Source organism: Parasteatoda tepidariorum, chromosome 9 (assembly GCF_982258835.1).
Source record: "Parasteatoda tepidariorum strain Cologne lab strain chromosome 9, Ptep-v5.0, whole genome shotgun sequence".
Taxonomy (NCBI): Eukaryota; Metazoa; Arthropoda; class Arachnida; order Araneae; family Theridiidae; genus Parasteatoda; species Parasteatoda tepidariorum.
Window position 1 is genome coordinate 36,694,805 of NC_141763.1, and position 12,424 is coordinate 36,707,228.

At 34.0% G+C, this 12,424-nt stretch overlaps 1 protein-coding gene and 1 long non-coding RNA gene across 2 annotated transcripts in view; one reads left to right on the forward strand and one right to left on the reverse strand.

Annotated features, from left to right (window-relative positions):
• LOC107451280 (diuretic hormone class 2) overlaps positions 1-6,662 on the forward strand; it is a 28,315-nt gene extending 21,653 nt beyond the window's left edge. Inside the window, exon 4 of the mRNA XM_087150465.1 lies at positions 6,346-6,662. Within this exon, the coding sequence (XP_087006591.1) occupies positions 6,346-6,484 (139 nt within the window). The 3' untranslated portion in view covers positions 6,485-6,662. The remainder of the gene's footprint in view (positions 1-6,345) is intronic.
• The window catches only part of LOC147803964 (uncharacterized), a 323,077-nt gene that overhangs the window by 219,178 nt on the left and 91,475 nt on the right, over positions 1-12,424 (reverse strand). The gene's annotated exons all lie outside the window — the stretch shown is intronic.

Consider the following 12,424-nt stretch of genomic DNA (forward strand, 5'->3'; position numbering starts at 1 on the left):
CTCCCTAACTAAGTACTTCGCTCATTTAAATTCCGATTTCGTTTTGAGATAATGACTTAAAAGTTTGATTTGTAAAAGGAAACCAGGACTCAAAGTTAAACGGGAAAGGGAGAAAATCGATTGTAAAACAACATCCTTAATGGCTGACTTTTGTGAGAAGTTAAATATCTCTTACTATTCTTAATTATTAGGTACACCGGAAAGTTTTGTCCGTGTAAGTACAAGCTTTCTTTTACACTTATGCAGAAAGTTCTTTTTATAAAAGATGGTGATAGGGTATTTACCCTTTAACTCAGTGTTCTAGCTTAAAGAGACGCAGCAAAATCAAAAACTTTTCATTTTGTTTCACGTTAGTTCCTAATTTTAATCAAAAGTTGAAATATACATAGCTACCAAAGCTAGCACTTTAAAGAACGCTTTTCCTAGTAATGGTCAAGTAAAAATAAGTTGATAACATGATTTAATTAACTGTACATAATAGTGGACAAAATTATTTTAAATTAAATATGAAATATCAAAGCATAAATGCTTCAACTATCTAGCTTTAAGTATCTATAAAATTGAAATTTTCCGGGAAAACTGGAAGATTTGACAGCTATGCTATGAATGCAAGTTTCTTCTTGGAGGAGCTAGGTAATTGGGCCGGAAGGAAAAGTTGCTTTGAAGTAGAATGCATAATAGTATACGCAAAAAGAAACACAAAAGAGAAATCAAACTTTAATCAATATTCTAAAAAAGATGAACGCAGTAAAATATTTTATTCATCTTGAATTAGAATGCACGTTATTTGTTTCTATTTATATGCGCTTTAAGTTTTTAGTGATGATAATAACGGATATATTGACTCTCTCAGCAGTGGAGAAAAATTATAAATAACTTTACTAACTTTTTCTAAACAAAACTGCAAAAGATTCACGATTATTTTTAATAATTTTTGCAGATAAAAATCTAAAGCAAATAACGATATACAGCTTTCAACTTTTTACATTGCCCGTATGTCAATTCTGCCTACTTATTTCAAAATTATTCCAAGCCGCAACATATGTAAAACAAGTTCACATTAGTGATATTTTTTGCAACCATTATTCTTTAATTTATTTTGAAAGTTCAGTTTATCTCTTGCTCTGCAACCAACTTCAACGAAACCTTCTCATTTGAAAACCTAATACACGACAAAAACATTTGGCTCATTGTAGCATACTATTGCTGTGAAGCGTCATATTCAAAGCATGAATAATGTGTACATAATCTCATCTTCAAGCTGTATTTTCGTGCAATTTTAACCTTATATTCAAGTAGAACTCTAATTTTATGTAATTTTTTACTTTATGGTTTCATCACCACATTGCATATAGCTACATAGTCATAATTTAACGCTCATCTGTCCTCAAAAATACTCCATTCGCCTTCCCACCACCTCCTCAAACCACCACATTGGTCAGGATCCGGACGAATGGGCAAAGGGCAGCAAGTGGCCTCAGGCACACAGATATTCTTATACAGCTCAGTTCAGATCAGAACGTTTAGTTTATGGTCGTAATTGCGAAAGTAATGTTTGACTAAAATCTTAAATTTTTCAAAAATTTCCATTGTGACTAAAATCTGCCAAGCGTGTGTTAATAATTTCTGCCATCCAACACGAAAATCTGAAACAAAAATTGACAAAACGCCAATTAAAGTAGAATATTTTCCTTTGTTGGGTGCGAACAAGGGAAAGCAAATCATGCTAAAAATTTTAATTGTACCCGAGTTTTCCCAGTTCAGTAATTGATAGCTATGCATACGAGCCGGAAATAACTTGGAATAATCAGTTGTTGGCCTCTGCTCCAACGGTCTGACTAAGTCAGACAAGTTCCATTAGACCGTTAAGCATCATAAAATCGAGAGCCACATGAGGAGAAGCATATAAGTCCTCTCTGGAAAAACCCAAGCAGCACCGGATGTGTTCTGCAGAGGCCTTCTTAGCTTGACATTTAGAGCAGACTGCAAAGATCCATCTGACCTGAAAGAACGAGAGATTCCTCGTGTTTCTCTTTGCAAATCTTGGAAATGCCATTCGTGAGATTCTGTCTTAGTTCAGAACAAACGAAGAGCCAGACTCTTTGCTCAGATACCAGTGGTGTCAGGGAGGGGTCTTCCATTTCTGTGAAATTGTAGATTTAACTTTAGATTGATGCTCTGAAGAGGAAGGTGTTGAGTGACTACGACCCTCCTTGGCTAAGCGATCCGCTTACTTATTGACATAGATTTCAACGTGAGGTGGAATCCACTGAAAATGAACATCGTGGTGCTTTGAAATAAGCTTAAGAAGACTAGAAATGCTAGTATAATCTCCAACTGTAATTCAATTTTTAAGGTGTTGAAGGGAGCTGCAACAATTCGAAATAATCCATAGGTCATCGCTGTCACACTCGTTGAGAATAGCTTCGAGACCTTGTTCGATTGTAATAAGTTCGCTTTGAAAGACTAAGGATAAATCTAGGTTACGGATGGATGGACAATTTTTGCCCTGGTTTCTCAATTTAGATACCACTACCAGCGTGGTCCCCCGTAAACATTTTTATGAAGTTATTGGGGATCTCATTAGAAACTTCCAATGCCAACTGCCAAAGATGAGCTGGAAAAAGGTCTCTCTTAGTGACCAGAGCAGAAAAGCCGAAGTGGAAATGAACTCTAGGGAGTCCCTCTGAAAGACTCAGAGAAATTTTAAGGTTGATGATAACTTTATAGTTACAATATTGATGCTTCGGTTCTCCTAGTTTCTTAAGGACCACGTGAACACTGTTAAAATATCAAAATGCAGATGTTTGCTTTTACGAATTTAAAATTCTTACCAAAATAGTGATCAAGACCCAAATGTAAAACAGTATAACTGATGATAAAACTTCACGGGTTTCACAAAACATGAAGCTGGAAATTAAAGTCAACATGTGACGAGCATTCAAAAATAGGCGCCCATTCTGAAGACTCGACAGGAGTAAATAACTTATGACGTTAATTTTCAGACACTCAAAACATGTCTACTTTTATTATCATCTCTATAATTTTTCAAATCAACGAAGTTTTTATCTTTTCTCTTTAGTTTCTTAGGATTATTCATTTAGTAACGCAGTATATTAAGTTAGTTCACGCGATATTAAAGAAAAATTAACGTAAGATAATAGCATAAGCTCTTAAATGGAAAAAATAATAATTCGTCACAACTTTCTAAATAAATCAATGCAGTACAATTATTTTAGTGCTAGCGTTTACAATTGAAATTTCAAAAGTCGAGTGAGAAATTGTAACTTTTCGTCCTACTAGAAATTTTTTGAAAATGTATTTTTTATTTAACGATTTCAAAATTTATTCGAGATATATTTTAGGGTATACTTTAGGCATACTTCGATAAGAGTTTATTTTTGTATCCTTAATTGCTTAAGATTATAAAAAGATTTTCCTTAAAATGAATTATTCAAGCTATGTGATTTAATGCATCTGTAGTATAATAGTAATCCGTGCTTCCAATGCATATCTTTATCCTTGATACCGCTGTCAACAAATCAGTGGAATAAGCTTAAATAAATAAAAATAGTTACATTGTTTCTTGGTTTAGCTTTAAGCAATAATATGTTACGTTCAAACAGATTTTAATTCCTAAAGTAACGAAATTATTCAAAAGGTTCATTAGAGCTATATCATTCTTATTTTCTTAAGACGAAATGTAAGTTTACCAAATTTATGCATTAATCACTCCATTAAATATTTTTTTCACTGTCGTCAAATTATTATTCTTTTAAATTATTGATTTCAATTTTTTTCAACTTCTACTTTATAAAAACACTTTAGATTTCAATATAGAAAAATTTGTAGATTAATATGGTATAAAAACAAATTATGGTACCAAAATATTAAATAAGACAACAACAAAACAACCAAAATATTAAATAAGTAATGAATTATTGATTGTCTCTAAATATAAATCATTGGTTAAAAAAATCCTAACTAGACTTAACTCTTTACTCTTGCTCTTTAACTCTTACACAGAACTCTAGAGTTTCATGGAAATCCATTTAGCAATTCTCTTTAACTATTATTCTGGATTTCGGTTATATTGCATATTTTGTGGGTTAAAAGAATATAACAAAAGAGGCATGTTTATTCTGATAAAGGGATTTTTTGTCTGGTTTTGTTACTTAAAACATAATAGTTTATATAAATTAATTATCATATTTAAAGTTAGATCCTCAAATCATTAAGACTCCATCTTAGAACGTGACAATCCGATGATTAGATCAAAAGTTAATAATTTGTTCCGCTTTTCATTTTGCTCACTGTATTCTTAAAATACTAATTCCAACGTTAAAATTAGCAATCGATAATATTCGGTAACCGGTATATCGGTAATTTTATTCCTTCTAATCCCACAGGAAATCTATTTGATTACTTTACTAAAATTAACGCTATGATGACAACAATAAAAAAATGTAGTCATGCATCTAACTTACGCGACTTAACGTTTTCAAACAACACAGCTGCTAATAATTATAACTCTAATAAAAAACCATTCAATAATCAAGAATTTTTGCCACTTTCGTAAATTCGAACAAAAAAAAAAGAAACAAAGGATTGAGACAATATTATAAACATAGCGAACACCCGAATGGCATATTTCCTTGACCATTTCACCCGTTTTCCGTCTGCACCGACTTAGTGGGGCAAGCGAGCAAGGTGTTATCGAAGGCCCTTCGACAGAAATTATTTATTTCATTATTATTTGTTGCAAATTCAAAAACTTTTGTTTTCTATTTTAATCATATCGATAACTGCCATGACCAACGACCTACGCATTAAACCTGAAAGCAGCGGTCTTCGTATTTCTAGACATGGAAATTAGAATCGTAAGATTAGAAAATAAGGTTACATTTAAAAATTTCCACATGTTTATAGAAACAATGTTTTTAAACACCCAAAATATTTCATTTATAAATCCCCACTCTAATAAAAATTAAGCAATAATCCAATTTTTTAAAAAAGAAAATTGAAAATTATGATCGAAAAATCAGTTGTCAGTTTTTAGGAATGAAATTTGAAAATAAAAAAGAAATTAAAAAAAATTACGTGCAAACTATTTTTAACGGATTAAGCGGAAATATAATGGAATTTTAAGTGTTCTATTTTTCTAGAGTCACGACAAGGAGATTATAGTTAATGAACCTGGTGGTGTAGGCGTTGGTGAGTCTAGTGACGGCTTTGACTGCGATATCAATAATCTAAATCGATTAATCAATAATAACAATAATCAATTAATATCGATTTAATCAAAAAATCGCAAATTTGAGATAAAAGAAAATTCGATCGTGGAAAATCAGCTAACATTTTGACTTGAACTCTTTTGACGCAAATGTTCAGATTTTTTTTTCTTCAAAGAGATAAAGCCTAGTGAGTTATTTTACCAGAATTCATAAGGAAAAAAATCATTCATTTCCATCACAATTTATTAGCAAGAAAAATATCATCTTTAGTACTTTCTGAAATTATAAGATTTCGATTCTTTTAACTCTTTCCATGCAGTGTTACCAGTCTGCAACACTGATTCAACAAATGTTACAAACCACTAGAAATATGATACCGATTGATTTAGCAACCACTATTTTTTAAATGATGAAATATGTCGCTTCAATTAGAACATATTCTAAGATCGCACTTGCTATTGTCCTGTCTGACTAAAGTATTCATTCGAAATTTGCTATTCCAGAAAAGGTTAAAAACTATCTACTAAGTTTAATTGTTACCATTACCACTTTTTGCATAAAATCACTTTTCCCATGCTATAATCTTCGTAAATAAAGCAAAGTAATTGCTTCAATTGTCTTCGTAAATGTTTCAAAGTTAAGTGATTTCCCTCCTCTCTACACTTTTTCCCTCTCCATTACCGTCTCTTTGGTCCATCTTGCTTTTTATCCACAGCAGTAAGTTTCATTGGAATATACTGGTGATTTAAAAAAGCAAGATTTGCCGAAATCATAGAAACGGGGAGAGGTATAGCGTGGAGAATGAGGAAATCGAGTAACCTTAAGACGCCTATTATATTTAAAAATAGTATACAATGTGGATTTACGCCTTCTCGCAGACAATTGGTAACTGAAGAATACCAAACCCAAAGGAAAATTTTTTCACGGTGGATTTTTTTAATCGTTGCAACAAGGTATTTTGATAGAACATTTTTTTAATGTTTCATAAAAACAAACAACTTATCAATAGCTGGTAATAAACCCTTCAATTGTTACAATTTTAAACTCTTACAAAAATATTCGAAAATATTTATGAGCATTTGGACTAAATATTTTTCTTTTTTATAAATAGCAGTGAGAAACGAGGAATAGATCTTGGTTTGTCAAGAGGATTCTCAGGAAGCCAAGCCGCCAAACATCTGATGGGATTGGCCGCAGCAAACTTCGCCAATGGTCCAGGACGTAGAAGACGTGACTTAGAAAGCCAGTAAAGTGTTTTGAACCGAATTGTTTGTGGAACAATTGTTTTGTAAATAATTATCAAATCTGTTAGCAAAAACTATCACCTGTTAATATGAAATACTATGAAAATTTATTTAATTTTTTTGAATGAAAAAGTGCATTGATTTATTAATATAATTTGTAATAAAGTGACAGTCATACTTGAAATGAATTTCATTAAATTTGTTTATGGGAATGTGAAGGCTCACAATTTTCGGAAAAAATTTCTTCCTGTTGTTCGACCAAAATATTATGAAGGTAATAAACTTACCATTAAAAGCGAGTAAAACTTTCTTCAATTCTAATAGCTTAAATTTAAATAATATTCACTACAAAAAAATACACGATTTGTGCACGTGTGAAAAACAAAAAAAAGGTGTTTCCTTAAAATAAAATCGTTTTTAGTAGTGGGTATGGTTTACCCGAACGGACAGCAACTTTGAACACTTTTGAGGCATCCAGTCAATGAGGTTATTAATCAGGGGCTGGGGTGTTCTCTCCCACTCCTCCAGAAGAAGTCTTTCCATTTCTTGGACAGTTTGTGGGGGGTTGTAGACGTACAGCAATTAGTCTGCCTAGAATGTCCCAAACATGCTCGATTGGGTTCATGTCCAGAGAACACGCTATCCAATCCATTCGTATGATTCCTTCCTCCAAAAGGAAATCCTTCACGAAGTTAGCCCGATGTGGCCTGCAATTGTCGCCCATTAACATGAAGTCATCTCCAATTGCTGCTGCGTAAGAGACTATAATAGGTCTCAGGATCTCAGCCCTATATCGGCGACAGGTCAGAGCTCCATTTCGAATGATATGCAGATTGGTACGTCCATCAAAGGCGATGTCAGCATAGACCATCACTCCCCCACTGCCAAATCTTACACTTTCGTGCACGAACGTAGCATTGTTTCTAGTGCCATGTTCCCTTTAGATGAAAATACGCCTATTATTACGATGAGCAGAAAAACGGGACTCGTCAGAGAAAGGAATATTGTGCCATCCATTTTTCTTCAAGTTCACATGCTCTGTTGCCCACTCCCTGCGTCCGCGACGGTGCCTTGCTGTTAACATGACACACACCATTGGTCAACAAGCATAAAGATCTACAGCGTGAAGGCGGTTTCGGACAGTTTGTGTCGAAATGACGGTGCCAATAACCAAGCGAATGTGTTGTTGAAGAAGAAGTATTAAAACAAACAGGTGCCCAGTTTCAGAGCACTACTGTGATTATTATTTTTGAGACGAGCGGAGCAACTCTGTACATTGAAAAAATGTCCAGTGCTGTTAGCATGTACTTCATTAGAATTCAGTTTCTTCTTGAGCAGTAATCAATTGTAGATCTGAAAATACATCAAGTCAAGTATTAGATATTTCTTAGCCAGTTGAATTTTCACTATCACAAATTGACCATTTCTAAGAAAAAGGTTGTATTTCGAAAAAATAAAAACTGCTGCATCCTTTTTTCTCTCTCGTTCTATTACCATTTACCTATAAGAAGTATGGCAATGAGATACCTGTAAGTGACGTTGTGTGGGTATCTCGATTCTGATTGGTTGTTGAAACGTGGCATTTATTTACGTTAGCCAAGGTCCTTTCCATGCTATTTCGAATAAGCCAAACACGTCAAGTATCAATTCTATTAAGTGACATATTATATACACTTTCACTGAGATTCTTTTACAACGATTTCAATTTTTTCATTATATGTTTCTTACTTAACACAAAGATAGCCACGAAGCAATGTAAAACGAAAACAAATTATGCAAAGTTGCCAGATTCAAGATAATGGCAAAATATATCATGGTTACAACAAAAATACATAAACAAATAATATATCTAAGTTAAGTAAAAGATGTAGACGAGAAAGAATTATATTTTAACAAATTCGATGTGCTATACGTCGTTCTATTTAATTAACTTCACGTTATTTAACATTCTAACTTATGTAGAGAAACTTAGCTCGACTTTGACAAGCCATCTTGTTTATAAGCAATCAGCTGGCGCTGAGGTCATAGGTTACGTGTCTGCGTATCAGTGATCATCTTCTTCTCGAGTTACAAGTACCCAATTGTCTTAACTTATATTTAAAAGTAAACTCTTAAAATGTACCTGAAATATTGCAGCTAAAATTATTGCAAGAAATTAGTAAAAACACCAAAATGCTTCTTTTTTTTAAAATTTAATGGTGACAAAATTTATGTTTTAATATATAATTATTGATTGAGGTAGAACATTTGTTTTAGACCTGAATTTGTTTGCTATGACAAATAAATAATTAAAACTTACATATAAAATGCCACTTTGCTCAGATATCTCTTGTAGGGATTTTCCAGCAATTTTTTTATCTCTTGCAAAATAAAACCGAATTTTGTAATCTTTATTTTGTGTTTCTCTGCCACTTTACAGGACTTTTTGCAACTAGGCAATTATTCGTATTCCTGTCATACTGATAGCTAACAACGGGATAATTTCATCATTTAAGGGTGAACGAGCATGCTACCAGTTTTTTTTCCCTCTCCCCTTCAGGAAAACACTTTTTTTTTCATTTTTGCAAAATATGAAATAGAACAATTCCTGAGCTCTCGCAGTTCTTTTTTTTAAAAGGTGAATTTTTTTTAAATTACTTAAAGTTAGCAGCTCTGGATAGCGTGGTAGGTAGGGCGCTGGGCCCAGGTCCAAGAGTTCGTGGGTTCGAACCCCGCCGCCCGAAGACGTGTAGTAAAGTGACTGATGCACGTTAAATCTGTCGAGTCGCAAAAGTCCTTCATTTTCCCATAACATATCAATACCTCTTGGGGTACTGGATTGGAGATCGATCGTTCTCTGATTCAGGTCAAATTTACGATTTGTGGATGAATGAATGGATGTATGAATGGGTCAGCCCTATAAAACGGGTGTGACGAATGGTGTGGCAGAGTCGAATTCTTGGCCATAGATGGCGCCACTGAAAAAACAATAATCGCACACTCTGCCTTAAATTTGCTCGGTTTCACCAAGCAGGCTTGCCCGTGTGGCAAGTAGCATTAATACCAACCAACCAACCCAACTATTTCAATTTTACATTAATCTCTTAAACATTTAGTCTTAAATTAGTAACACTTAATTCGAATATTGATATCTTACAGCTTTGATATCCCCCCCCCCCTTTAAAATTAAACAGATTGCTAGTGCAGAAAAATATCTATTTTCCTCCTCCGCATAATTGGTATTTCAGAAAACGACCTGGAAGTGCCTTGCTTTTTGGGGGACCTAGAAGCCAGCAGACTTGTTTGTCTCGCTTTGCAAGTGGTCACTTGAGGTGTCTCTCGTATGTTCAGGGGCAAAAGACTTTTGGACTTTGCACTAAATGTAAGACCGCTCAAGCTTCGCCCGAGCATATTCTAAACTGCATCGATTTTAAGATCGATGAGGTTTTTCTAAAACCTCATCTGTTTTTAGACTTTCTGGACATTTTTGGACTTATGGAATTGGTCTAATTAGGATGGACCTCTTGGGGATTAGAAACAACAAATATCTATTTATTTTAAATTTAAAGATGATTATGAAATATCTTCGTTGTCTACATTTGTATTTTACGCTTTTTCAATTAGATTCTTCGCAGCGCACGTTAATAGCGATATAACAATTGAGTTCACAATTATTAGCAAGAACTGCTTGAACTCTGCTAACACTTAATATTATTTTAAAGAACATTGTTAGAATTCTTATGCACTTATTTAAATTATTTATTTGTAGTAGTGGTCAGAATCGTTATAAAAGAACTTTGTTAATTTGAGATACAGGAATATTTTTTATGTACATTTTGTTACCGCTTTAAAAATAAAAATAAATATATCACGAGAAAAATGATACATATAATAACTATGGCAATGTATTGATCTTCAAACGTTTTAGTTTTTTTAAAATTTATGTTTAAGGGAACTTTATATTGTAGAAGGGTCCCACAATGATCGACATTTTAAAGATGTTAGCAAAAGGAAAACGGAAAGTAATAATTGACTCAAGTATCAGTATCACACAGTCCAGACATAATTAATTCCTGCATTCTACTTGGGAACGAAGCCATTTATTCTCACTACGAAGTTTTAAAATCAATTAACAGATTCGTTGGCAGATGGCACTGCTCATAAACAGGATGATACAAGGCTTGCACTGTAGCCACCATTTGTAGCAACAACATATTCAAGCTGCTACTACACAACACTTTTTGCAAAATGTTTTATAAATTAATAAACAATTCAAAGCTAAAGCTTTAAAATTTTTTGAAATTTTGTCAGCATTTTAAAAACGTCATCACGAGAGAACTGGAACAAAATGGCGTTTCATATGAACTTTTGAATTATTTACTTGGAGTGGTGTGGAAAGAAACATCGAGTCAAATTTACAATACAAAGAATCATAAAGCATAAACTTATCAACCACTTTTAGAAATTTTCTCAAAACGCGTAGAAAGTTGGTAATTCTGCATGCTGCAGTCTGAGGACAAAATTAACAGACGCTATCGTAAATATAAGAACGATGATTTTAAAAGTTAACGCTGGGTATTCAACTTCAGAACTAATTTTGCTGAGAAAATATTTTTACTCATTATTAAAAATGTGAATCCATTCATTCGCATCAAAGAGTTTCGCATCTTCTTCCACACACAATTGCTGATCGAAATAGGCTACAGGTGGCGTGAAGAAGAACTCTCTACAGAGAGTTCTTCTTCACGCCACCTGTAGTACAAGTACACGTACAAGTATACCTATGGCAACATTTTACATACTTTCACCATTAACGTGTGGAGAATCATAGAAGAAGGAAGTACGTTAGTTGTTTTGATTTTCAAAAAGATTAAAATCTTTTAAGTTAGAAAACTATATGGAACTTAAAACTACATTGAACATAGTTCTAAAAGAAAGCGTCATGGAAATTTTGAAAAAATATTTTTAACAATTAATAAGAAAAATATGGAGAAAGGGAAAAATATCGTAGTACATTCCTATACAACTGAGGAGGAGCGGGAAGAGGGAAGGTCAAAAGGCACGGAACCGGTCTTCTACCCGTATGGCGTATCCGAGCGTTATAATCACCGATAATAATTCTTACTTGATTAATTTAATTTGGGTGGAGGACAAGTTTAATAAAAATGGAATAACGTGTCTCTATCTATCGGCTGGTTTTGAAACAAATGTTTCAAGTAGGTGCGATCAAACCAAATAGTTTCTCAAGCAAAACGTAGCAAACCGTACATTTCTCTCTCATTCCATTTTTCGTTAGATTGAAAATGAAATAAGTTACATGAAAAAGGCAGAAAGAGATTATTCTGTCATTTATTTTTAACATTTTTTTTTAATTTTTCGTACATTTCGCGCCCCTCTAATGCCACGCGAGGAAACAGATATCCCCTCTTACCACGCGCTTGCTATGTCAGAGGTGCCATCCGTTCTGCAGCCCCGCAGTGTACTGATCATAAAGATACGGTTTCCAGTAGAAGAACGAAGTCAAGGGTTTCGGTCAGTAAGCGGGTGGGTGACCTTTTTGATCGGCCTGCGTAGGGACCGAGGATGCGCGGTATCGTTCATCGTTAAACTTTTCTACCATAAATTGCTCGACTTCACACGCAGCTCCTCGGGCTGCCAAATCAGGGAAGCCATCTCCCCTGCAGAGGATCAAAATTACGATGTCATGTCTTCGGATCATATTCAGGGATGTATCGGATTATATTTAGGGATTCACAGACCGTCGGCAATAGCCCATTGTGCAAGTCTAGTGTGATGTAAATAAAGTACCTACCTACCGTCCATTCTGCAAAGGATCAAACATTGTTCTAAACATTCTAAAACCTCGTTACACTGTTCTAAAGTAAAGTGCTCGACTTTGTATGCATGTCGTCGGGCTTCCGGAGTAGGGGTGCCATGCCCTCTGCAGAGGATCGAAATTGTGGATCA